Source organism: Nelusetta ayraudi, unplaced genomic scaffold, assembly GCF_046127955.1.
Source record: "Nelusetta ayraudi isolate G7.1 ecotype Tasmania unplaced genomic scaffold, CSIRO-AGI_Nayr_v1 ptg000151l, whole genome shotgun sequence".
Classification (NCBI taxonomy): domain Eukaryota; kingdom Metazoa; phylum Chordata; class Actinopteri; order Tetraodontiformes; family Monacanthidae; genus Nelusetta; species Nelusetta ayraudi.
In genome coordinates this window covers 1,579,810-1,606,011 of record NW_027466201.1, presented here as the reverse complement: position 1 = coordinate 1,606,011, position 26,202 = coordinate 1,579,810, and the positions used below count along the sequence as shown (strand labels likewise).

Genomic DNA, 26,202 nt, shown 5'->3' with positions numbered 1-26,202 from the left:
TCTTCATATCTTCATTTATTTTTTGCTTGTGATTCATTAATGACATGGTTTTTTAACTCTATGTATTTCTTCAATGCTGGCACGTTCAACACTGCATAGCTTGCAGTAAAACGTGATCTTTCCCAGACCTTGACTGGACGAATCGCTTCGGATGATGGAATTCTGACCGTGGTTTAGGAGATCAGGGGTTTAAGTCTTGAACTATTCATCCCGTTGGCGAACATCTACATTTCTGAGTCTTCTCTCGTTCCTTAAAACCCAAAGCTGTCAAAGAAGACTTAAACCAGCAACTTTCTTTCACCACAGTCTGCCTTCCGTCACCCTGAGCCCTTTGTCCTGATGCAATTGTGTTTTCAGGTTCTGTTAGCGCCGCTGCAATTCAAGGAGGGTCGTTGCAAAAAATTATTATTTTTTTTTTAACATCTGTGTTTAAAGACTATTGGAATTATGCTGCCGGACCAGAATCTACTGAAACGCGTCTCGTCTCTTCATGCGCTGTTTGCATCATCTTCAGCCGCTGCATGCATGGACCACCGGTAGCCCAGAGATCATTGTACCATTCGGCCTTGGGTTATTTTTATAGAAAAATAAACAGCTCGCAGACAGGATCAGCTTCCATCATTCATTTCAAAGAGCTGGCTGATTGAAGGGACTCGGTTGCCAATTAAAGATGACGTGCAGCTAATTTGCATTTATTCACCTTGACCAAAGTGCACTTCCTTGGGTTAAAGGGGCTATCGGGCGTCTTGCTTAAACCCAACAATGATTGGACAATAAGAGGGTACAGAGAATGTTCAAATTTTTAGTCTGAAGACTAGAAAAGCTACATAAAAATGTTTACAATGTTGTCTGCATCAAAACTTTAATGGATTAAAGTTGAAGAGAAAAAAATAGTGGGTATGACTTCTGACTGATTGAAAGGGTGGAGTCAAATCATTGCTATTGGGAAGGCCATGTTTAATTATTGGTTGCAGTCACCTTTACTGTTGTGTCTTAGATTTGCTTATGTTTTGCATTTGGTGTAATTCAAATAGCTTCTGTTACCTATTTGGGGTAATTGTAATGTTTACTTTTCTGCATTAAAAAAAAGATGCTCTTTTTCTCATTTTCCTTGTTTTGTGATATTGTGTACCTTCAAACTGTACTTATGCCACACAACAAATCGACTTCTTGGACGGTGTTCTGTGTTGTCTTGGTCATGCAGCACACAGTAACTTTTCGAAAACAAGACAAAGAAAAGAAGTTGCATAAAAACAGCAAAAAGGAGGTGACATAAAAAGGTAAATCTTTACCAATGCAAAGCAACAACTGGATTAACACTTGAGCAGCTAAATCCTACTGAGACTTGACCTGCTGTTTCTTTGTTGTGTCAAAATAAAAGCACTACTGATCTGACGCTGCTGGTCATTGTGCCGTGTTGCATTTATCTCGAGAAATAAAAATAGATTGGGGATTAAATATTTCACATTTTATTATTTGCAAAGAGAGTATTCTTCATGAAGTTGGCATTAGGAAACTGTACATACATAAATAACCATTTCAATATGTCATCAATTTTTTTTTTTTTTTTTTTTTTTTTTACAGATTCTGTTTAAATAACGCAGTGATTGATGTCTCATCACCACGGAATACTTAGCGCAATCATTAATATTATTATACGCTCACTATTTCACAGCCACCTACTTAAAAAAAATAAAAATAAAAATACCAGTGATTGTTTAGCTTTCTGTAAAGGCAGGGGTGGGCTGGGGGTGTGAGGGAGGACTTTCATTTACACACTCAACCAAAATGATAAAAAAAAAAAAAAAAAAAAATGCGTGTATTCAAAGATATATCAACAAAAATATACAAATCAAAGCATTTTTCAAAGCAGAAAACTATGTAATAAGCCTCCTGTTTTGATTTAATACTGAAATTAAAATGAGGAACTTGGCTTTTTGGGGGAGCGGTGGTGGGGGGGGGGAGTCGGCCTTCCTGACACGGCGGCTTCAGTGCAGTACCTTCGACAGTGTTCAAGTCAGTGCGGTGCGGTCAAATTTCATCTTAAAAAAAATGACAAGAGACTCCACTTCCCAAAATCTTCCTCTCAAATCCCCCGAGCCTTAAGACTTGTTCGGCGCTACATCTTACCATTGAGCTGATGTCTGAGCCGTTTCAGTCCCCAAATGGCTCTTTTTCGAAAACAAAATCTTCATCTTCGCCGAACAAAAAGTCCTTCTGACATAGTTTTCGGGTCAACTGTCCCCACACTCGAGTTTGGTGCTCGGGTTTCTTTGACAATAACAATCTACTCGTTGATTGAACACTTAATAAATAGTAGCAGCACTGGATATCATGAACAAAAAGCGCGTTCGACTTTGGCTCCCGACATATAGTATATAAATAGTGCTTCGCCCTCGTGGGAAATATATTTAAGTTAAAACGGGGTGAAACGGTGAAACGGGGACGCCTTCAGACGAGAGTCCATGGAAGGATTAAAGGGCTGAGGTGACATCAGGTGAGCGGGTGTGCAACGTTAGTCTTCACGTCACCTCTCAGTAACTTTGTTCATGTAGCAGTTTGTGTGTTTTGTTTGTTTTTTTTGTTTGTAGGGCACAAGGTGAAGAGGAAACATTCGCAGGAGTCACGGGAGTCGTTGGCAAAGCAGCGGGGGAGGGGGAGGCAGGGAGGAGGTTCCCCCCCAGGGTCCTCCTCATATCGGCGGAGGTCCGTTGGTGTAGTGCAGCATGGGGTGGAAGGAGCGGGCGAAGTTGTTGGCGTGGTGGCAGCTGTAGTCCTCCTGCGTCATGGGCACCAGGCAGGCCAGGCCGATGAGGAGGAGGAGGAGCAGGTGGACGGGGAGCGCAGCTCGGAGGACGCGCAGCATGAAGGCCTTGCCCTTGGTGGAGGAGGAGGAGGAGATGGAGGAGGCGGCGCAGGAGGAGGAGCCATCCAGAAAGTCAGAACGGGAGGAAACGCAGCCAGCGGCGCCTGGCGATCTGCTCCGGCTGTGAGGGAGGGAGGGAGGGCGGCACGCACACGCACACACACAAACACACACACACACACAAGTTAATCGCGGCAGCGAGAAAATGTGTTTTTCTTGTGCTTGCAAATTACCACTGTGCTGCCAAGACCCCCTTGATGAAATTCACGTTCACGTGTTAGGACGTTTTTTAGTCTCTGAAGCGTAAAAAGCAGTTTCATTCATTCCAAAGTCCCTCCTGTAGCCTTTTTCCTTATTTGCTCCGCACTTTAAAAAGTCAGGTTCTCCAAATCAGCTCTTTGTGACCTCACAAAGCACATCAATACATCTCCCAACATAGCGACACCAGTCAGGTGCTGGCTCCACCCTTGGGGTTCCTCTGGTTGCTTCGTTTTTGTCCCTTTGAAAACATGTGGATGGTCCAACAAACCATCCGTTTAAGCCAGAGGATAAAACTGAGAATTTTGAAGGAGGCTGCAAGCACAGAGCTAAACAGAGGGCTAGATATGCTTCTGTTTAATAGTGCAAGGCTGGCCCATAGGACTCTGGAATGAAACAAAATGATCTGAAAATGGGCAGAATATGGCACCTTTAATATAAATGCCATTAGATATTTGGAACGTTAAATAGCTTGTGGTGTAAAAAAGTTGCCCAAACAATATTATTTGATCTTTTTTAAATGAGAAATGCTGTGAAATCATGAAGTGGGCATTGGCGCACGTTTGCAAACACAATTACGCACACATGGAGGAAGAAACAAAGACAAAACAGACACCCCGCAAATACAAAACGCTATGAATAGACTCATATCTGAAAGGGACAAAGTTGACACACACAAACACACACACACACACACACGGACCCACATTCACACGAGAACTTTTGGGAAACAGAGAGGACCACAGGCATTTCGTAAGAGATAACTGGCCGCGGTGGCTCCCTGGGAGCGGAGGAGAGTTCGCGGGATGCTGAGTGTGTGAGAGTTCAATGTCACGTCTCATCCCCAACACATGCGGGAGAAAACGCCAAAAAAGCCTCTCGGGAGATTTCCGCGGCCAGTGCCAAGACTTGGGGGAGGCTGGGGGACAAGATGTTCTCGCTGGGACTCATCCTCGCGGAGGCTGAACCAGGGTCAGACTCTCCCGCGGCCGCTCAGAGCGCGCAGCTGCTGCTGGGAGCGACGTCCTGCGTGTTTGCGAGTCTTTGCGGGCTCTTCTACACGGCCGGTGTAGCTACAGAATCTGTCCGGGGCTACGGAATGTGTCTGGGGTCTTACAGCAGCTCTATTAGGGCAAACTACATTGCAGTCGGATGGATAGATAGCTAAAAGATAGATAGATAAATAGAATCTTATTATATATAATATGATTATGTCTGTCTATCTAGCTATATATTTATAATAATACATACATACATAAATATATATATATGTTGCCATTCATCCTGCAACTCACCCGTATGTATATGTATATATGTATATATATATATATATATATATATATATATATATATATATATATATATATATATATATATATATATATATATATATGTATATATATATATATGATATTATATAGCTATCTAGCTAGCTAGCTATCCATCCGACCGATGTAGTGTGTCCTAATACAGTTGCCATTAGACCTCGGACACATTCCGTAGTGGACAGATTCTGTAGCTACACCGGATTCCAAACCGCCACGCCCCATTAGCATGTGCGTGTCATACGATACGGATGCTAACGTGTGGGCGGGTAGGGACACATTATACGTTGCACCACTCGAGGCGTCGGAACGTAGGCTGAGCCCTTCATCCAGCCTGTTCTTAACTGTATGGAGTTGATGCAATGGAGGTAAATCATAAAATGACACTTCTGGGAGAGGAAGCAGAGGAGAAAGCGTGAAGAGGGGAAGAAAAGAGAGGCAGGAGTTATTACGTCACGTCCCGCTTTCAAACCGCGGAGAAGAACGCAACAGGAACGAAACGTGTGAGAGAGAGAGAAATAAAGGAAGCTCAAAGAAACAGTCGGCAAAGTGGGGTCGGAGACCGCCATCTAATGGCCGTTAGAGAGCGCTGCAGTCACTTGGAGAGCGCGGGAGCAGAGGATGACAGGGCAGTATTTTTTTTTTTCACGTTGTCATTTGAATGACAGCAGGGGCAAAAAGAAGCAGTTATAAATAAAAAATCAAACATTTAAAAGAGGGAGGGAGCCGCCTGGTGAAGGCCGTTCCCTGCTCGTTTTAAGAGTTTGGTCTCTAAAGTGAGGGACGATCATGGAATACAGGGTTAAAGCCACTAAATCCAATCAATCATAAAGGGAAAGCAAACTAAATGATTGTGTGTGGGTTTTTTTTTTTTTTTTAAGCATGACTGATTTTGGCTGCATTATTTTTTTTCTTAAACATTAAGTGAGCAGAGATCAGAGTTCTAGTCTGGCACAGTTTGGTTCCATCATCGTCCCTTTGCTCTAGAGTCCAGGAGAGGTACCTGTGGCGCCGGCCGCTCTTATGGTGTCCTGGGCGGGCCTGACTACTTTTGCCTCGGGGCTGTACCACGCAATGAGCACGGTGGGGGAGGGGGAGGGGGGGTAAAAGAAAGGAAAAAGAATGTTTCAGTCAAAGGGCAAAAACAAAGGCAAAGCTTCAGATGAGAGAAAAATATAAACATATAGGAGCCGTAATGTCGCGCGAGCGTGAAGAGAGAAAAAGGCTCCAACCAACTAAACACAAAGGGCAGCAACATAATCAATGACAGTGACTGACTGTAGGTCCCAAGAAATCTGGCTTCTCAGGACTAAATCCTGAAAAGTTAACTTCAGAAAACAAAAAAACAACAATCTAGTGATTTAAAAATGCTCTACTTTACAGTCAAAGTTCAGGAGGAAGACTATGATGAGTATGTTTTCAGGGACACTCGATATTTCAAAGGAAAAGCCAGGGTTTCTTGTCAGCGTTTGGCAGCTCAACATGGTGCGCGCAGTCGGCGAAAGCCATGTTGACAGGAAGGGTGGGGGTGGGGTGGCAGCAGCAGCGACTCGTCTTTTCACGTACAAGTTAGCAGAGCCATCGAAAAACGAGTAGGAAAATAAATCAATCAAATGATATCATTCATTTGCGGAGGAGCAAATCAGCTTTGGGTCAAGATGGCAGAGTGGTGGAGTGCTGGGGAGAGGTTAGAGCCCCCTCTACTGGACGGTGTGAGCGGAGACATTACCGATCGCTGGCGACTTTGGGCGGCCGCCCCCGTCAACGGGGCGACGGAGCAGCAGATGTCTGATGTAGCAGTGAGCAACGGCAAACAGGCCTGAGGAATAAACAGCGGTGGGGAAAAGTCAGTGCAACGTTCAATACAAAAGGGAAGTGACACTTCATTTTAAAGGTCCCATGTTCTGCAAAATCCTGTTGACCCAAGACTTCTGTCAAAATTTTGTTGAACTGAACCTGGAAATGAGAAATGTCCCTCTTTTACTTTTGAAGCTTGTACCACATTTCAGAAAATCGGAAATCAGGCCTTAGTGATGTCACAAAGGGCACTGATACATCTATCGGCAACTGAGTTGTAGCAGGAGGCTGTAAACAGAGGGCTAAATCTGCTTGCGTTGCGACCAGATATGAAACATCTCCTGCTGAAAATCGATGGGACCTTTGAAATAAAACTGATCCTCATCACTCATCATCATCATCATCATCATCATCATGCACTTGTGTTCTCCTCACCTGCTGTTTGTCAGTGGCCTCCAGGTTCTTCTCCAGGCCCTCCAGGTCGGCACTGACCTGCCTCAGCAGCAGTCTCTGCCTGTTCATGATCACGTGCACCTTCTCCTTGGCCTCCAGACACTCGCTGCCCTGGGCCCGGCTCTGCTCCGACGCCTGGCCCTGCGGTTTGGCCGCGACCAGCAGCTGAGAAGAGAGCTCCTGCAGGGAGGCCACCTTCTGCTGCGAGTCGAGCAGCTCCCGCTTGATTTGCTGCGTAGGGGAGGGGGGGAGGGGGAGACGAAGAGTTTCAACTCGAGGTTTTTTCGGCTCTGGTAGCTCGGAGCGGCTGGGTTTCGGCGACGTGCGGGGCCGTACCGTCAACGTTCTGTGATGAGCTCGCAAGGTTTCGCGGTCCAGGTCGGGAGGGATGGGCACCACCTCGTTCCTCCTGCGGTCGATGTTCTCTAGCCACAGCAGCAGACCGTGGCTCATCTCGTGGAACTCCTGATGAGGCAACACGTTCAAAAAACGTGAAAATACACAAAGATATGTTGTTGTTTGATTTTTTTAATTGAAATCACGCATCCGATCGCGGCGTCGCAGTTGCCGCTACCTGACACTGCATGAGCGCCCTCTGGAGCTCCTCCCTCCAGTCCTCCAGGGAGCCGCCCAGCCGATCCCAGCGCGAGTTCATCTCCTTCAGGCCGTCCCGCAGCTCCCACGCCTCCTCGGACTCCGGCTCCGTCTGGAGGAAGTCGGCGCTCCTCAGGTTGATGGAGAGGACCTCTGACTTGTGGTTGTCCAGGCCCTTCTGCAGCTCCTGAACGCAGGAGAGCAAGAAGAAGTTGATGAACGCAGGCGGGGAAAATAAATAAATTTAAAAAGAAAATACAACAACGGTCAAAAGTTTGGTTTGGCTACATAATTTCATATATATTGCTCATATATTTGATGTCTTCAGGATGTATCTACAATGTAGAAAGGAGTAAAGACAAGGAAAAATCTTTGCATGTGAAGGTGTGTCCAAACTTCTGACTGGTAGTGTATAAGTACTTTCTTCGACAAGAAAAAAACAAAATGGACAGCAAAACAAAAAGGTTTCTTCTGTGCTTATGTCACAAACCTTGAGCCTCTTGATCCTCTGCTGGATGGAGTGGATGTCGGTGCTGAGCTCCAGGCCTCGCAGCTGGCCGAGCTCGGCCTCCGTCTGGCCCAGCCAGGCCCTCATGGTCTGCAGGTCCGAGATCAGCTGCTGCCACTGCTGCACGTTGTGCTTGTGCCGGTGCTTGTCGCTCATCGACTGAGCCTGGATCAGCTCCCAGCGCTCGATCACGCCTGCGAGGGGACGGTTCCATTAATGCCACACGTGGAGGATTTCACAGCTACGGGTGATGCGCGTGGCGTGTTTGTGCACGTTTCTGACCCTTTCCTTGCGCGTCCACCGTGGTGGGATTGCTGAGTCCCGACACGTCACCCTCGGTCAGCTCTTCTTCCGCTCTCTTCACGGCGTCTATGCTGCCTCGACACTCTCCCATCAGACGCATCTGGCCGCACACAGAATTGATTTTGAATTAAACCACACTGAGCCAACTTTTATTCCGGTCGGCCAACACACTGGGACATGAAGGGATGGAGATAAAACTTCCTAACTGGAAGAGCAAAGCGCTCTTCAGCAAATAAAAAAGGGAATGTTTGGTGAAATAAAGAGATTGCATGTTTGAAATGTATCAATAAGTTCGATAATCACTCAGTTTAAGACAAAAGTTATCATCAAAAGAGATTCCAACATGCACATCATCATAACATTCTCGCTGAAGAAAGCAAATCCAGCATGACATGGACACACAAACCTGACTACCAGTCAAAAGCATAGACGCGCCTGTGTCTTCTTTATCTTGACTACTTTCTACACTGTAGATACAAACTGAAGACATCAAATATATGACCAACATATGTGGATTAATGTGACAAAAAACAATTTTAACTACCTAAATAAGTTATAAATATTTTACATGATGGGTGGCTATTCTAGATCATCTAAAATATAAAACTTGTTTGTGTTATTTCACACTTTTTTGTTTAATACATATTCCATATGTGTTCATTTATAGTTTTGATGCCTCGAGTGATAATCTGCAATGGAAACAGTCATGAAAGACTGTTGGTTTAATTAATGGTTTTTCTTTCAGTCATGAAAGAAAAACCATTAAATCAGAAGGATGTGTCCAAACTTTTGACTGGCAGTGAATGTGTATTCCTCAGATTTGACGTTCAAACGATGGACTTTAACTCTGTCTGACACTCACATAGCCCATGTACGAGGAATCGACGTCGGAGCCGTTGGCCGCAGCCTCCCTCTGCTTGAGGTGGTAGCGTCCCGCATCCAGGGCCTGATCCAGCTGTCGGAGTCGGGCCTCCAGCTGGCCCGGCTCACCTGTGCACAAGTCAGAACTTGGGTTAGCCCGCTGACCAGCGCTCTCGGTCTGGGCTAGCGTCTCCTGTTGGCATGCCGTGAGCATGCAGTCGGGATGTTTGTGATGGCGCCGATTCAATGACGGCATGCATTAGTCCAAACAAACAAAGACCAAAAAAAACAAAAAAATGGTGAATCACTGCAGTAGAACCACATCAGGGTTATGCACTTTTAACACACTTTTTTTAACACTCGGGTGAGTTGCAGGATGAATGGCAACAAAATAAATCAATCAGTTAAATTAAAACGCAATGGTTGGGATTAGCATCGGGTGAGCGGGACGACAGCATGCAGCGCGTGTTTAACCAGAGTTTTAATCGGGATGGTGCGACACGCGGCCTGAATGACGTCGTGCACGTGTGATCGTCGACACTAGTCGGCGCTTTAGTTGCAGTTTATGGCATGCTGTATGCACTCTGCCATGCCGCCTCAACACACACTGCTGTGTCCTACCGGAGGATGATTTCAGTGTGTTCTCAGTCAGTTTAATATAGGCCTCTGGGCTCTCTGGGATAACTACATCTGGGAAGAGACACATAAACATACACTGCTCATATCTGACTTTTCCTTTTTTTATGGAAGAGAATCTGACTTGTTTGTGTAAAGTTTTAATCTGTAGAATAAGTCACGAGACCACTGTTAATTACTATTTTCTTTTCCAGCTTTTTAGGGTTCACAATAATTTAGATTTATAAAAATCCCACTAATTTACAATCCAAAATAATGAGACTGTAATATACAAATTACTTGTTTTTTCACCTACACTTGCTTATTTTAATAGAAAAAAAACATTTCATTTTCAATTTAAAATTTCAGACCACAAATTTCTCAAAGGCCATCATCCAGTCTCTTTGTCAAATGCTCACTAACCTGAGAGCACGGTGGCTGCAGTCCTCATATACACATTTTCCTCCACCTCTTCTTCCTCTAGCTCCTCCCTCTCCTCCTCCCTCTCCTCCTCGTCCTCGCCCTGTTGCCGGCTCCTCTCCCTGTGGCCTCGTCCTCCCGGGCTCTCCAGGCCTCGGCTCAGGTCGTAGTCGTGGTCCCACTCCAGCGGGATGGAGTCCACACTGGCCGGGGTGCCGCGTCCCGACCGGTCGGCCCGGTTGAGGCCGCCCGAGCTGGAGGCCAGGCGGCCGGACGTGCGCGGCAGCGCCGAGTCGCTCCACTGCAGCTCTGACAGGTCCCGGCTGCCGTCCATGTCCAGCTCGCGGTCCGAGCCATCCAGCTCGTCATCAACCAGCTGGGACGGAAGGAGAGAAAAAAACGTTGGTGGGAATTAAAAAACTGAGAAGGTTAGGTTATAGTTTCTGTGTGTGTGTGTGTGTGTGTGTGTGTGTGTGTGTGTGTGTGTGTGTGTGTGGGCGTCTAGCAGCTGTCGATGAACGCCTGTGTCAGACACACGTTTTCTCAGAGCATGTCACAGGTGGTGAAGGAGGACAGCTGGGCTGTTTCAGCCCTGTGTTTGCATGGAGTCAACTGTCACAACAACTGACCTTCACACAGAGTGCCCTTCTCCTTACACCAGCAGTAGGAAGTAAATAAACAGCAAGAGGTATCGAAGCTGGAGCCTCTGTTGTGTGTGTTGTGTGTGTGTTTAATGCAAATCTGCTGTGATAAGCTCTTGTTTCAGGTAGTTTTCTTAAGTGTACAGATGAAAATAGGAAGAAGAAGCAGCAGCTACGGAGGACGACGTAGAGCCAGCCAGTGTTAGCCCTGCAGCTAACTTAGCAAGGTTTAAAAAACGTGAAGAACTTGTGAAGGAAAGAGCCATTATGCTCTGTGTGTGCGTGTGTGTGTGTGTGTGTGTGTGTGTGTGTTTAATGCAAATCTGCCGTGACAAGCTGTTGTTTCAGTTTGTTTTCTTAGTCTGCAGAGGCAGTGAGCTCCCTCTGCAGGAAATCAGAATCCTTCCAGGCTTTGCGTAAACAACCTCTAAATGCATCTAAGTAATTCATGCTCCAGTGAGTTTTCCCAATTAGGATTAATATTATTCTTTTGCGTTGTCATCTCTTTGTGTGCGTGCGTGTGTTGAAACGTACAGGCAGCCGCGTGAGCTTCTTGTAGTATCTGTCGACTCGGCCGAACACCTCCTGGCAGTATCTCTGCAGGTCCTCCAGCTCCTCCTCAATGATGGCCGCGTCCAGAGGTTCACTCTTGTCGATCAGAGCCTCGCCCTGCCGGAAGACCAGCTCGATCTTGCCTGTGTTCAGCGAGATCTCCTGCTGGAAGGCCTGAGGAGGAACGTCCAAATGTCACATTCGGTAATTATAAACATTCAGAAATGTGTTCCGCTAAAAATCAGCCACATTAATTTTAGGTCAAAACCTCTGTGTAAATGTAGAAAAATTAAATATTTTGCCTGCAAGTGCTAAAACAATGTGGTAACTTCCAATAATAATAATAATATTAACATGAATTTTAAATAATGCTGATTGCTGGTTGCAGGCTCTTCTGTTTTCACACTGCATTATTGTCCAGGGAGCCGGAGCTCCGAAAAACGAGCCGTGCTTCGGTGAAATACCTCCCGAAACAGCGATGTTAAGAAAAACACAAAAGAAGGAGAGAAGGTGCGAAGCTAAAGACGTATAAAAAGGTAAATACAAGACTATGCGATCCATGACGACGAGCAACAGTGAATCTCTTGCCGCTTGTTGCCAGGCAGCAAATACCAAGGCAATTTGTTCCAACCGCCGTGACGGATGACACCGTCTCATCTCCGCGATCCCGGCTCGGCTGCTCAAACACCTCCTCCGTGTTTCAACATCGTCTAAATGTAAATGGGCTCCAGTGTGAAAGCACTCGGAATTAACACAACAAGGCATCGGATCGCAGCGCGTTACCCTGAGCTGCTTTATCTTGGCCTGGACGTCGCACTCAGAGAAGTGCTCGATGTTGGTCAGCTGGAGGTCCATCTCAGTCAGCCACACCAGGATGCTGTCGCGGGCCGTCTCGAACTCCTCCCTCTGGCTGATGAAGTGCTGGGGGCGGGGGGGAGCAGCAGGAGGCGTAAGACACGGCTCAGTGTTTCCTTTACATTTCTACTCTGTTGAGTCCTAACGCTGGACACGGCAGCGTGAGACCCTTTTTACCTTGAGCCTGCGCAGGATGGCCGCCACCCTCCTCTGCAGGTTGTCCCATCGCTTGTTGCCATTGTGCACCATGTCCTTGAGTCGGCTGGAGGAGTCGGTGCGGTTCTCGCGGGCCAGGCGGCGGTACTGTTTGTTGATGAGCTCCAGCTGGGTCAGACACTCCTGGACCTGCCGCTGGAAGGCCTGCAAGTGAAGAAAAAAAAATACAGTAAATAACTAAAAAAAACCAAAAAAAACAGACCAAATCTGCTCTGTAAACCTATTTTCTGGGGTTCATGTGAAGTGGACTAAAATAAACTCTGTAGGCTCGTATCCAAAAATGCCACACACACGGCGAGCCAACACATATGTGCACATGCACAGTGATTGACCGCAGCAGCTGAGCAGACCGGAGCAGACGGGTTGATGCAACGTGACACTTTTTCCACCTCATCCTTGCCCCTGCAGAGACCGTCTCTGTCCAGAGGCCTGTTTTTTTTTGTGTGTTTTCTTTGACCCACACTGGGGCTTTCAAACTTCAAGCTTGTGAAGTTATCCATTTGGATTTGTGCTCGAACAAAACAAAAAGGCCACCTCTAAACGTATGAATGTTTCTTTGCCAATGTTTCTGGTAAGTGATTTTAAAATAAAAAACATGCCTCAAACTTCTTCAGCTCCTCTTTTGCTACAGTGTACAGGACTCCAGAGGAGTTGGGCAGGGCCGCGGTTCTCTCGGAGGTCTTCAGCCATTCTTCAAACCTGGAGAAGTCGTCCAGGAACTTCTGCCACAGCCTCCACGTCTCTTCAATCCTTTAACGCGAGATAATCAATCAGTTGCGTCACGACCCTTCACGTCGTTGGCCATTTCCTAACAGAATACTGCAGGGGCGGGCAGATTAAGGTCACTTCGGGTCACTGACTTGAGCCTCCTCTCCATTGACATGGCACAGATGTTCCTCCAGCGCCTGTCCAGCCCCCTGGTGGACTGCTGGATGGAGTCGCACTCCGTCTCCGTGGAGCAGGCGTCGCAGTCGTGCAGGAGGACCTCACACAGGTTCAGCACCGACGCCACGCCTGTGCTGTGCTTCTCGATGTCTCTCTGCAGATCCTGAAAGTGAACAAAACAAACAAAAAAACAAAAATACATTTTGGTTATTGCAGCACTGCACGTGGGTTATTTTATTGACTCCCGTTGAAGCCAATAACGTAAAAATGGCCAATAACACAATAAATTTGCCCCATTTAAAATGTAATAAGACAATAAGGTAATAACTAGCCAATAACTTAACAAAAGTCCGGAAACGAAAACGCAAATGTAAATAAGTTTTGGCAATCAAAAAAATCTAATCAAAAAATCCTTAACAGTGGTGTGAGTTACAAATCATACAGAGAGAGAGACAGAGAGAGAGAGAGAGAGAGAGATCATTACAGTTATATTCAAAAAATAAAACTGAAATCAAGTGATTTTTATATATTAAAAATCACTGAGCCAATAGTGAATAATAGAACAGTGAGCCAATAATGTAATAATATATTATTACATTATTACATTATTGGCTCAGTTATTACATTTGCAAAGATTTTTTTTCAAGCAGGCCAACAACGTTTATTATTATTGTTGGCCAAAAGCTACAACATTATTAGTTCAGGACTTTTATTACGTCATTGGCCCGTTCCATTTTAAAAAGAACAAATGTATCACATTATTGGCTTCTACAACTCCCATTTCAGTATTTAATATTTGAAGCAGTTACGCTGCCCGACGCATACATCGTCGGGCAGCATGTGCTGGGCAGCTCTTGCAGCCCTGCAGAGGAAGGAGGTCAGCGGGCTCTCTGCACACTGTCCACATTTAGAGAGGCATCTTGGCAGCGCGGTGAATATTAATACTGACTTCAGACCACGTCCAGGCAGGCAGAGATTCTGAGTCACTCCGCGACCTTCCTCCACCGCTCCGGCGGCCAACACTTTTCCACCGACTCCAGCCTGAGTCACACGGCTGTGCTATAATTCGTTTACCGGGAAGCAAGTATGCGCTTTGCGTGTCTGTGAGGCCTTTTCATAAGTTGCGAGACTCTTTCATTTGCATTCTCTGGAGCTGCGGGCTGCATTGTATGTCCCGTACGTTCAACATCACATTAAACCCATTGCGCTTAATTTCGGGTGGAGCGGCAGAGCCCACTTGCCTGCTGCTGGCTGAGCTTCCTCTGAATCTCCTTGTCGTCGCAGGTGTCATAGACGATGGGCCGCGACAGCTCGGTCTCGATGTGAGCCAGCCACGAGCGCAGGCTGCTCATGTTCTTGTCCAACTGCTGCATGGCCACCAGGGTCTCCCGCAACTTCTTCACCCTGGCGGAGGGGAAGAAAATACAATTGAACTCATTTTAATAGTGAATAATACAAACTAATAGAAGATGTTAAAATCCCAATAAGATTATATTCTAACATTATCTATATTTCAAGTTTTAATGGTATATTTTAGATGAGAGGGGAAAAAAGAAAATCAGTGAGCATATTGGAAAACATTCTGGATGAGATGTTCCAAGACTTTCTTACTACTGACATGGAGTATAAAATAAATATGTGCAACCCGCATAATATTCAGCATCCAGCCTGTAAGTCAACGTAACCCTTAAACAAAGAAAGGGTTGCAGCTTGATTAAATAAGCTGGTGGCAGCAGACACATAAAACTAGACAGGCATCTCAGGAAGCCAAATGGTGGGGGGAAAAAAAGAGCTAAAACCGCAGCATTAATGGCTTCAACCACAACCAGCTTTGCTGTAACAACTGACTCAAGCGAAATACTTGTATCTAATACTTGCCACAGCTGCATCTTACACAATGATCTGCACAGCAAAAAAAAATCCAGCCAGTTTGCACTTAAACACTGAGCCAAAGCGGGGGGGAAAAAAAAGTCCTTTGAATGTAAAACTGGGCTAAACCATTCCAGTAAATGAAGCTGTAACACCTCTCATGACAATTCAGAAAGACTCTCACTGAACCACTCAACTGAACAACTTGACTCAACACACGCACAAACAAAAAGCTGTAACACAATTAAACCAAATGGAAATTATCTCTGGATGACGTTCATTCACTCAAAATGCTGTCGCTACTCGGAAAAGAAAAACAAAGTCGGGGTCAATATTAATTCTCCGGCTCGTCCTGCCTGTTGATGTCACAGTCGCAGTCACAGTCACAGTCCGCCAGGTCCTGCTCCCTCGGGCATTCCGCCATGTCCTCCGTCCCTAATCCCAAAACCATGAGGGTGCAGAATTCCAAAAACGAACGCGGTGTGGAACGCTGTCGATGCGGACGCTCTGCTCTCCAACCTTGTCGCTCCACATGCGACCGCGGTGTCTGAACTGTGTGCTGTGGTGTGAGAGGGGAGCGGCGGCACAACTGTGACTTATCAACTGTTGCTCCCCTCAAGGGTAAAAAAAGAAAAAAGAAGCCTGCAACAGTCGGGAGTGGATATCTGAGTGTGTGTGTGTGTGTGTGTGTGTGTGTGTGTGTGTGTATGTATGTGTGTGTATGTGTGTGTGTGTGTGTGTGTGCCTGAGAGTGACAAGTGCTGCTGGTACTAAAAACAGACTGACAGTCAGAGGCATGTGCCGTGGAGCAGCGCCACTGGCACACTTCTGCTTGGCCATAGTACACAATGCACACAGAGGAACAACTGGAGGCTCAGGGCGACAGTGAACTTTCCAGTTCAAAAAAAAAAGAAAACAGGTGGAAAAATTTGTTTTTACTATTTGGAGAAACAGTCCTCATAAAGTGCTGAATGGTTTCTTCTTCAAAGCAAAACCCCACCATGGCCTGGTAGTTCACTGTTAAAACAGCGCCTCCTGATGCATTTCCAAGAAAAGAGGGATTTAGGAGACACACGGAGCGCAGCTGTCGTTAGCAGCAGCGCACAACACTGGCCTCTATTTCCCCGACAGGTCCTACTTGGTCCCCACAGAAATAGGATCTCTATCTGATATTTATTTGCTTCGACAGAGAAAACACAGAGGGAGGAATAAGAACTGTGACCTCTGTGCACCGTCGCTAAGCGGAGGCCCTGGCAAGGAGTCTCATTGGTGTAAAGGATGCTGGGAAATGAACATTTTGTAATGCCACAATATCAGGAATGACATGACTGACTGAATAACCCTAATGCACAAATACAGGAGGAGACTTGATGACGGTCTTTAACACTTGGAATCATGGTTGGAATCTATACCTAAAAAATGTTTTCTTTTTCTTTAAAAGATTCCTCTTACTGTTTTCACTGCCTATCTGTAAAAAAAAAAGCAGAAAATGCCGTCTGTGTGAGTGTGTCGCGCCCCCACCTGGCGGCGATGAGGTCCAGCAGATGCTGCCAGCGCTCGCTGACTTTGTTGAGCTTGTGCTGGATCTCGGCGGCTTTGTTGTCCTGGCTGGCCTTGGCCAGGCGCTCGCCCATCGCTTGCAGCTGCTGCTTGTTCTCCTGAGCCACGCTGATCTCCTCCTGGTAGTCCTGGGACGGACGGAGACGATAGAGAGCGGCTCAGCGCAAGGCCAGGCAGAGCGGTGCGGTGCACGGAGCAGGAGATCACATGCAGTGAGATGTAATTCAATGAAGCTTCAGACAAGGAGCGTTGGCGAGTAATCTATTACTAAGTAATCCACTACTGTAATTAAACTACTTTTTAAGTAACTTTTTAGGTAAGGAGTCATGTAATGGGATTACTGTGGCAAATGTGGTAATCGTATCATAATTATTTGATCAAGTAACAATTCCATTACTTTTCCAAAATATTTTGCAAGCTAAAAATGTCATACTATCCACAAAACGCCTGAAATTTAGATTAAAAAACAAATTTGTCGCAGATTGACGATGCAGCTGTGTATGCAACGACACTATTTTGAGTTCATCTCGTCTAAATCAAAGAATATGGTGGTTCCTTGTAGGTTATGTGACGTTCTCAACTGCTGCTTCATCTTTTTTAACTATTTAAAAAAAATGAAACAAAATAGTTAAAGTAATTGTTGTTGAATTAAAGTCGCTGTGCCCTTGGGTCACCTTGCGCAGCTTCTCGATCATCTCGCCGATGCTGACGTCTCCATTCTGCGACACCTTGCTCTCCATCTGCGTGAGCCACTCGCACAGCTCCTTGTTCTTCTCATTGAACACGGCCCACTCGTTGAGCTTCTCGCTCACCTGCTGCCTGCGCACGGAGAGCTGGAGGACAGGGAGAGAAACCGGGGGGGCAGAGGTCAGTGGCGTCGGGGGCAAGCAGACGGGAGTTTGGGAAGAGAGAAACAGAACAGTGATAACATTCCATGGTCCACTATCGAGACGTCGGAGTACCATTTTTGCGCTCTCGCGGTTGCTGCAAAGCAGTCGCGGCAACAGCGGCGGCCCTGCGCTTCATCAAAGCCCCTTTAAGAATTTCAGTCGCTTTCATCTTTCTCGCGATCAGAGGTTGCATCACGCAACTGCTATTTGACGGCTCTGCTAGACGTAGCGCCGCAAAAATAAATAAATAAAAATATGAAACCCCTGTCAAAAAGAAAAAGAAAAAAAAAATTTGACAGGACAGAAGGGGGCAGTCACGCAACAATTGGACCTCATTAGGAGGAGAAGAAAAAGAACAAAGGCAAGGAAGGGAATTCTAGAACAGAACAGAGGCGATCATCCAGCATTCCATTCATGTTTTTTTCGTCAATAAACCTGATAATAAGGAGGACGTTGGAGTTTCACACCTGAAGACAATTTTTATCATTCTTTTGGACTGAGGGAGGAAGCCAGAACACCCGGGTAGAAGATATGAGTGAAGAAAAAAATACACAGAGAGTGACAGAGAAAGGAAGATATAGGAAAGAGGAGAAGTTAACATGGAAGTGAGAGCGGAAAATAAAGAAGTGGAGGACTAATGGCAAAGAAGAAATAATCAGACGATAAATGATATGTTTCCAAAGTAAAATCAGTGTGAAAAGATTTTTTTTTTTTTTTTACACTTGTCACATTAGATATTAGCGTCTGTTTTCTGTGACCGAAAACACAAGATTCTGCCTTTTTTTATGATAAGCTTTATTTTACACATTTTATCATCTTGACAGGTTTACGAGGAATCCGTCTTTTTCTTTGCTTTACTTCCGGATGTGACTGCGAACGATTTCCATCGGCTGCACCGTCGCAATTGCTCGATTTTCACACACCATCCCGACAAACTGCTCTCACTCGGTCACGCTGTTGGGATGAGTGCTCCAGAAAGCCAAGTCACATCACCCGCAGCTGTTCAAACCCTGACTCAGCAGGGAGACCCGGCAGCCTTGCGTTGCTCAACGTGAGGCTTCTCGCTTCTTAGCAGCTTTACTTGCAAAAATTCCATTGCACAATGAACAACACAGCGAGTGAGTCATCTCAATAAAACCACACAGTAACAAGAACAGGGGGCCGGGGGGATGATACCTGGTGGCAGACCTCCTCCCACTGGCGCTGTAGTAAGCGGAGGCGTTCCTCCAGAATGGTGATGTCATCGGTGCTGACCACGCCCTCCAAGGAATCCCTCAGCAGGAAGAGGGACGCCCGGTCATCAGTCCAACCCTCCACGGTGGCCGCAAGCTCCTGCATCAAGAGGCAAAGACGTCACAATCCATCATCGTCCGCCAATGCACGGCCGTGTGCGGCGCCGAGGCTCGGCCGCCGCGGACGGACCAAATGTGCCCTTGAGGTGAGGCGGAAAGCATAAAACCCCATCGGCGAGATGCGGCAGCAGCAGCAGAAGCGACCAACCTTGCGTCTCCCGTCCTTCCATCGCTGTGGCGGTTGCTCGGCTACCCGCTCATCACCGGCGGAGCCAGAGAGCGGCTACGTTACGCAACACGCATTCAAAAGGAGGCACAATCGCGCACGCACACACACACACACACACACACACACACACACACACACACTAGGCACGTGCGTACTCACACCCCCACTGCCGAACCGGCAGCTCTCTCTCGCTCTCTCGCTCTGTCATGCGCACGCAGCCTCCTTTTCTCTGCCGTTCTCTCCCCACCCCCTTCTCTCTCTCTCTCCCTCTCAGCTGATGCCTATCTCACCTCCCCCTCTTCTTACTCCCCTCCCCCGAGGAGGAGGTGTCATGCATGAAACATCACGGTCCGCCAGCGATTGCGGTGATTTATTAGTTGTGTTTTTTTCCCCGCAGCAGCAACGCTTGCATGACAATTCCGGCCTCCAACCTCCCGGCGCTGGTTCCCAATGAAGCAATATCGCATTATTGCACTCTGGCGGACTTATTAAGACACAAAGCCCGAGAGGGGTCGCAAGTCATCAGCGGCCAGTGAACAAACAAGTTCAGCGAGCGAGACGTCAGCTGATAGTTAAAAGCCGCCAGTCTGTCTGTTTATCCTCGCAGACAGATTAAAGGGAATACAGGAAGGGCAAGCGCGTGTGTGTGTGTGTGTGCGCATGTGAGGGACAGCGGGGGATCCTGTTTGTGAAGCAGCAGACATAAAAAAAGAAAAGAAAAAAAAGCTAAGACAAAAACCTGGCGGCACGTTGCATTAAAAGCAGCACAAGTCGGCCTCTCCTCACCTTGCAGCGCATCTGCTCCGAGTGCAACTCCTCATGGTGGTCCGGCAGGGCCGGCGCCAGCTTCTTCTTGAACGCCCTCAGCTTCTCCAAGGACGCGTTCATGCCCTTCTCGCATCGCTCCCAGTTCTGCAAACACACACACACGCACGCACACACACACACGGTAAGAAATTCTTTCAGCATCAGCAGCTGCTGCAGGAGGAAGTTGCAGAACAATCAGACATACACAGGAGCAAAAGGCTGATTGGAAGTCCGTAGCTGTGAGCTTCACTGAGCAACGGCTACAAGAATGAGTGATAAAAACAAACCCCAAAAAATATCTGGCCAGTTAAGGAGAGAATTAACGTGGTTACAAAACAATGAGGTTCTGCCCCAAATGGCGCGATTACAGGTATTTTTAGAGTCCGGAATCGCAGACCAGCCGGGGGGATAAAACAGGGTTATATTTGGTAAGGAATGCTGCACCAAAAGAGTGGCCTGAAGCAAGAGACACGGCAGCACAACGGACAAGGTCGCCAGAGGAAAGATTGTCAGAGAATCTGAGAGCGAAGACGCATCCCAAAAAAATCCAAAGTCCCACATACATTATTCAAACTGCGTCAGACAGCCTCATCCAAAATGGGGCATTACCCCTGCTAGCTAGCAAGCTAGCAAGCTAGCAGGCAGAGGGCTGCAGCCTGTCCACTCTGCACGCTTGTATTCATGTGAGCACGGGCCTTTAGAGAGATTTACCCTTTGTGCATGTTTTGCCTTTGGGTGACATGTCAGGATAATGATGCAAGTTGTCTGAGGACTGAGCAAAAAGCAGGCGCTCCATCACTGTCCTCTGCTTCCTTTCAGGACTTCAGGTGCAGCGGTTACATAATTCATGCCGTGACCTTGTTGTGCCGTCCTGCATGCGCTGATGCAAAAAAAAAAAAACCACTCTGCCGTCCTTCGGCGTCCTTCAAAGCAGCAGTCCCCAACCCGTGGGCCGTGGACCGGCCGCAGGCCACACAGACAAAATAACTAACTTCCATTGAATTAATTCAGTTTTATTTATCATCTGAGTCTGAACAATTTTATTTTGAAAAATTAACGGATTCTCTCCGTTACATCCATCAATGGCTTAACTATTGACACATGTCTTGGTCACATGATACGTTACCACGAGACTGAACCCACTAGCTACCAACATGAGTGAAAACAAACGTCTTTGGAAAGAGGAAAAGGCCCAGTGAGGAGACAGAAGAGCCCACAACTTGCAAGAAAAAGAAAGCAACGACACAAGATTTCTACGCTACGAGCTAGCTCTGCTTAACATGCGGCTAGCGGCTCTCTAATGAGGCAATGAAGCCTTCAAAACTGCTCCGCAGCAGCCTTTGGAGTATTGAGAAAAAAATAAAAACGTATTTCACTCATGTTATGCTGTTGCCATGTCAAGAAGACGCTTGCTAATAAAGTTCCAAATGTGTACACAGTGGATTCACATTATTATATTTAGAAAATACCACAGTTTTCGTGCAGGTCCGTGAAAATATTGTCTCACATTAAACTGGGCCGTGGTGCAAAAAAGGGGACTGCTGGTTTAAGGCTTCAAGGCAGGCTAATGCAAAAGTCTGCCATTACAATACCTCCATGCTGAGGGATTAAATGTAATGTCATGCTAATTAGTTTAGTCTTTACAGGTCCTTTGTTAGGCAAAATTCACCTATTTATCCATCAATTATGTCAAAGAACACCACAAATGACAAAATCCTTTACTAGTTGTAGTATGGAAATTTTAACTGTGCATTTATTGCAAGAGGTCGCAAACAGAGGGCTAAATATGGTGCTTTTTTTTTAGATACCAAACAAGGTGGCGCTGCTCCACTGAAGACTGGGATGTAAAATAACAGTGCAGGGCTTTTAACATCGCAATGTTTAAATCTGTAATAGCAAGAGAGTGCATAAGAAAAAATAGGAAGTCAATGAAATGGAATTGATTCGTTCCCAACCTTGAGAACGCTGTGCAGTTGCCTCCTCTGCTGGTCCAGGTGCTGGCGGGCGTGCCTCCACCTGTCCTGGATCTCCATCAGCTCCGTCTGCAGGGTGGACTCGGCCTGGGCGTCGGCCGACAGCAGCAGGCTGCGGCCGGCCTCCACCGTCAAGATGTAACTGCCCTGCTGCCTGTGGAGGCCTTGCTCTCTGAGCTGGACGTGCAGGGACAGGGAGAGCGGGCAGAGCGGGAAGAGGTTAACTAAGGGAGGAGGCTAAGGTTCGGTGGAGAGGCGAGGGGTTGACGAGTGAACGGCTTAGATTGGCTGAGGTTTTGTGTTTCATTTAACAGTTAAACCAGGACTGTCAATCGGTTAAAATTTTTAATCGAGATTAATCGCATGAGTGTCCTGAGTTAACTCACGATTAATCGCAAATTAAGTGCAATTTTTTTACCCTGCTCTGTATGTAACTTAATTTAAGACATTTATTGTGTGTATTGTGTGTGTGTTTGTTTGTTTCATTTCTCTCGCACTCTGATTCCAGATACTGACAAATATAATGTACACAAATATGATCGCATTTGACAATCGCAGTATTTTATTTTGAAAATTGTTTTAATTTGAAAACTAACTGGCTTCTTTCGTATTACTTTGAGCGACTTCCTCTACAGACTGACACGGATCACGCACAAATTAGACTGCTTCCGCCTCCAGCTTGAACCAGGTGTGAACCGCGTGTTAAAAAATGAGTGCTGTTAACAGGAGTTTGAGTTAACATATTGTTCACGCGTTAACTTTGACAGCCCTAAATTAAACATACAGTGGGAGGATAAGTTGTAAATAATTTCCTTGGCAAGGAGGCAAAAGCTTAGTTTTATACAGGACGAAGTGAACGATGTATGGAAAAAATTCCAAACTAACTTCCTACCTGTGTTTGGCCGAGCAGGTTTCTGGCCTGTTGCAGGGCAACTGGTTCTCCTGGCTGGTGCACGTCTGAGTCATGGGCCACTTCCTGAAGCCACTGCAGCAGCTTTTCCGTCATCTCCCGGTAATTCTGCCACTGGCGGACCAGGCTGTCGATGATTCCCCTCCGTTGCTGAGCCCGTCTCACGACGCCCTGCCACTGATTGCTCAGCAGGGCCAGTTTCTCGCTGAAGTCATCACTGTCATCGGGGCGAGGATGAAAGCACATCTCTTGGTTACCACATCAAAGATGAAACCCTACGCCCGGATTGAAAGGGTTGTTACCTGTCGTCCATTGGACCTTGGTCTAACATGTGATGGCCGTCACTGATGATGGAGTACAGAATCTGTTGCCTGCTGAACATCTCAGCCTGGAACAACTGCAAATACAAATATTACTGTTTGTTAAAAAATAAGAAAAACACACATTCACCTGGTTGAGAAGTGGCCAAAACATCACCAGGAGCAACTGGATTTATTTCGAATACAGACCAGTGCTGCAAAAAATTACCTCGTGGTCCTGCTGTTGCTCCAGCAGGCTCTGGTAGTTGCCCGAAATCTCAGCGGCGAGTTTCTGTTCAGTCCGAGACAGGAAGTCCATCCAAGCCTCACATTTCTGGAGGAAACTCTGCTGCTGGAGCGTCATGGCTTGCAGTTTACTGGTGAGAAAGGAAGGATTTAGGAGCATTCATGATGCCCAATAACCAAATTAACTAATATGGAATAGTCATTGCTATATTTATCTGCACTTAGAGGTTCATAAGCTCCAATGACAGTCAGTGAGTGCTCTGTTCTCACAGCTACTGCGGCAGAGTGATGTCGAAAGTGTCCTGGTACCTGAACCTCTCAGTGAGGTGAGCGATGTGAGCGGCCCAGGACCGGTTGAGACTCTGCAGACGTTTGATGTCCCCATCGCTGACCGGTAGTCTGTAGACCGACTCGTTGATACGTTCCAGCTCTGGAGACAGACTGCTCAGCTTCAGCAGGTGCACCTGGTCGAACAACAGGACGCGTGATCAGCGAGAGGTAATATGTGGACATGGCGTTTCTCTTTTCTGTGTACCTAATACACAAATATATGGAAGAGGAAGGGGATATATTTACAGGGATAGTTTTCTACTTCTTCCAACTCCTTTTTCGAACGATGTGCCATGCTTCCGTTTTTGTTTTTTCTTTATTTTTGTTATTTGCATTATTATTTGTGGTTTCCAGTGTTGTTGGGATTACTCCATTAAAGTAAAGTAATTGATTACTCCTTTTAAAAGTAATCTAATAACTTTTTTTTAAACTACGTTGTCTCATAAGTAATCAATTACTTACTACTGATTACTTGAGTAATAGTTGCTCAGCGCTGTTTTTTCCTGTGCTTGTTTTTGTGTTGTCGCATATCAAATGACGTTGCACGCACGGCTGCATCGTCAATCTGCGACATCGTCGTTTTTGATTGTTTTTCTAAATTTCCGACATTTTGTGGGAAGTCTGTGGCATTTTCTAGCTTGTAAAAGATTTCAGAAAAGTAACGGAATCGTTACTTGATAAAGTAATTATGATATAATCACCAGTTTTTCCAAATGTTGTTTGATTACAGTAGTGGATTACTTTGTAATAGATTACTCGCCAACACTGGTTGTTTCTTTATTTTGTATGAGCAAATAGTGGCATATTTTACTTATATTCATTACCTTGAGTTTATCCATACGAGTCTGGACGAGGGAGAGCTCCGCTGAGCTGACTGGGTCCGACTCCTTCAGCACCTGCTCAGCCTCCTCGGCCCTGCTAACCAGAGCGTTTAATTGCTCTCGGAAAGCCTCACAGGCCAGAAACTCGGACTGAAGGCAGACAAAGACACACAGTGAGTGACGACAGCTTGTAGGATTCTGGCCCCCCCCGAACCCCTTCTCATAAGCTTGCTCTCCCCACAATCACCTGCAGCAGCTCCTGCTGCCTGAGAAGGCCATGCTCCAGCGTGGTGAGGTGACCTGCGAGCGCCAGGAGGTCAGAGCGGACGGTGGCGGAGGAGGTGGAGTCCACTTGGCCCTTCAGCTGCTCGCCGAAAGCCTGCAGCTGCTGGAGGGACTGCTGCACGGAGGCCTGGTCGCCGAGGCACGCCTGCAACAATGAAGTCGGGGGAGGGGCAGGGATAAAGATTGTTTAAATGAATTGATGAAGTGATTGCATGTTACATTATGTATGATATATCAGGAGTGGTTCCTATTAGTTTTAAACATGCACTTGTGCAGCCACTGATTTGGTGTGCACAGAATTTTTTTTATCTATGATATACTACGTTTAGCATCCTGTCTTTTATTATGTCTATTTTAATGTACAGCACTTTGGTAACCTTTGTGTTTCTTTAAATTGTGCTTGATAAATAAAGTGGATTGGATTGGATTGGAATTTCCAAATGTCACAAAACGGAATATCTTTCAACAATAACCAACACTATGTAAAGCTTTTCTGCAAGGATGAAAATGGTTAAAACCAAAGAGAGACACAAATGCAGCCATGCCAAAATTCAGAATGATGAAAAAGGCCTTTTACTGAAGCCTTTCAGCGGTCAAGAGACAAGATATTTTACGCAGTGTCTCCAACTAACAGTCAAGAACTGCCAGTCCGCTTAAGGTCTAAGGACTTCAGTATGAAGTGAATCTCTCGACATCTCCCAGCAGGGCTCTTCAAGCCCAGCGTGACATCCGGAGGACCTCCTGCAGTGTAAATCAGGGTCTGCCTCCACGGCCTCCTCATTCAAAAGGCTTTTGTGAGGTTGTGCTGTGAATCTGCTTTCAAGAAGGACAAAAGAGGGGGGAAGGATGCACGCTGGGATTCTGCAGAGCGGGATGGAGACTCTGTGAATTCGCTTAGTGAGCGGATTCGGAAGCACTTTGCCGGATGGAGCCGAGGTCAAGCAGGAACCGGAAGACCAGCCAACGGAAAACGGCTGCAAAGGAGGATGGCGTCACATCTCCACTCACGCTGCAGTCCTTCATCCAGGAGCTGCTCTCCTCTGCTGTGATGTCCCCGTCGGTGGCGCTTTTCAGCAGGCGGTCGGCGCGCTCCTCCTGCTTGTGGACCGCCGCGGCGCACTGGCTGTACAGCGACTTGTAGCGCTGCCACAGGCCCAGCAGGGCTTTGCTGCTCCTCAGCTGCTCTGAGATCTTCTCCAGAAGCTGGTTCCACCTTTAGATGGAAGAAAGGGAAGATTCAAAGATTCAAAGATTTTTATACGTCACTGTCACGTTGCATGGCAGTGACATGTTGCAGTGAGAGAACCCGACGTGATTGTGCAACAAGGAATAACAAAGTGTAAAAAATAATTTAAAAAGTGACAGATGGCAAGTTAAATATAATAAATATAATCTAATGCAATGTTTTTTTCTTTATCTTTAGTACTTTCCACATAGTAGGTACATAGTGAAGACATCAAATACATGAGCAAGATATATATAATTATGCAGCAAAGAAAAACACATTTAATAACTCCAAATATGCTTTTTATGAAAGGTGGC

General features: G+C 46.3%; 1 protein-coding gene across 1 annotated transcript in view; it reads right to left on the bottom strand.

Moving 5' to 3' along the window:
- Positions 1 to 1,453: 1,453 nt before the first annotated feature.
- The window catches only part of syne1a (spectrin repeat containing, nuclear envelope 1a), a 140,391-nt gene continuing 115,642 nt past the window's right edge, over positions 1,454 to 26,202 (bottom strand). Inside the window, exons 119-147 of the mRNA XM_076013543.1 lie at positions 25,669 to 25,873; positions 24,623 to 24,805; positions 24,379 to 24,525; positions 23,534 to 23,688; positions 23,208 to 23,355; positions 22,982 to 23,076; positions 22,662 to 22,896; positions 21,752 to 21,946; positions 19,776 to 19,901; positions 18,645 to 18,800; positions 17,253 to 17,411; positions 16,540 to 16,706; positions 14,391 to 14,553; positions 13,125 to 13,312; positions 12,864 to 13,014; positions 12,226 to 12,408; positions 11,977 to 12,114; positions 11,176 to 11,367; positions 10,004 to 10,376; positions 9,587 to 9,655; positions 8,967 to 9,094; positions 8,084 to 8,204; positions 7,784 to 7,995; positions 7,274 to 7,480; positions 7,036 to 7,164; positions 6,682 to 6,930; positions 6,179 to 6,268; positions 5,453 to 5,511; positions 1,454 to 2,987 (exon numbers count right to left, since the gene is read on the bottom strand). Coding sequence (XP_075869658.1) covers positions 2,693 to 2,987; positions 5,453 to 5,511; positions 6,179 to 6,268; positions 6,682 to 6,930; positions 7,036 to 7,164; positions 7,274 to 7,480; positions 7,784 to 7,995; positions 8,084 to 8,204; positions 8,967 to 9,094; positions 9,587 to 9,655; positions 10,004 to 10,376; positions 11,176 to 11,367; positions 11,977 to 12,114; positions 12,226 to 12,408; positions 12,864 to 13,014; positions 13,125 to 13,312; positions 14,391 to 14,553; positions 16,540 to 16,706; positions 17,253 to 17,411; positions 18,645 to 18,800; positions 19,776 to 19,901; positions 21,752 to 21,946; positions 22,662 to 22,896; positions 22,982 to 23,076; positions 23,208 to 23,355; positions 23,534 to 23,688; positions 24,379 to 24,525; positions 24,623 to 24,805; positions 25,669 to 25,873 — 4,918 coding nt within the window. The 3' untranslated portion in view covers positions 1,454 to 2,692. The remainder of the gene's footprint in view (positions 2,988 to 5,452; positions 5,512 to 6,178; positions 6,269 to 6,681; positions 6,931 to 7,035; positions 7,165 to 7,273; positions 7,481 to 7,783; positions 7,996 to 8,083; positions 8,205 to 8,966; positions 9,095 to 9,586; positions 9,656 to 10,003; positions 10,377 to 11,175; positions 11,368 to 11,976; positions 12,115 to 12,225; positions 12,409 to 12,863; positions 13,015 to 13,124; positions 13,313 to 14,390; positions 14,554 to 16,539; positions 16,707 to 17,252; positions 17,412 to 18,644; positions 18,801 to 19,775; positions 19,902 to 21,751; positions 21,947 to 22,661; positions 22,897 to 22,981; positions 23,077 to 23,207; positions 23,356 to 23,533; positions 23,689 to 24,378; positions 24,526 to 24,622; positions 24,806 to 25,668; positions 25,874 to 26,202) is intronic.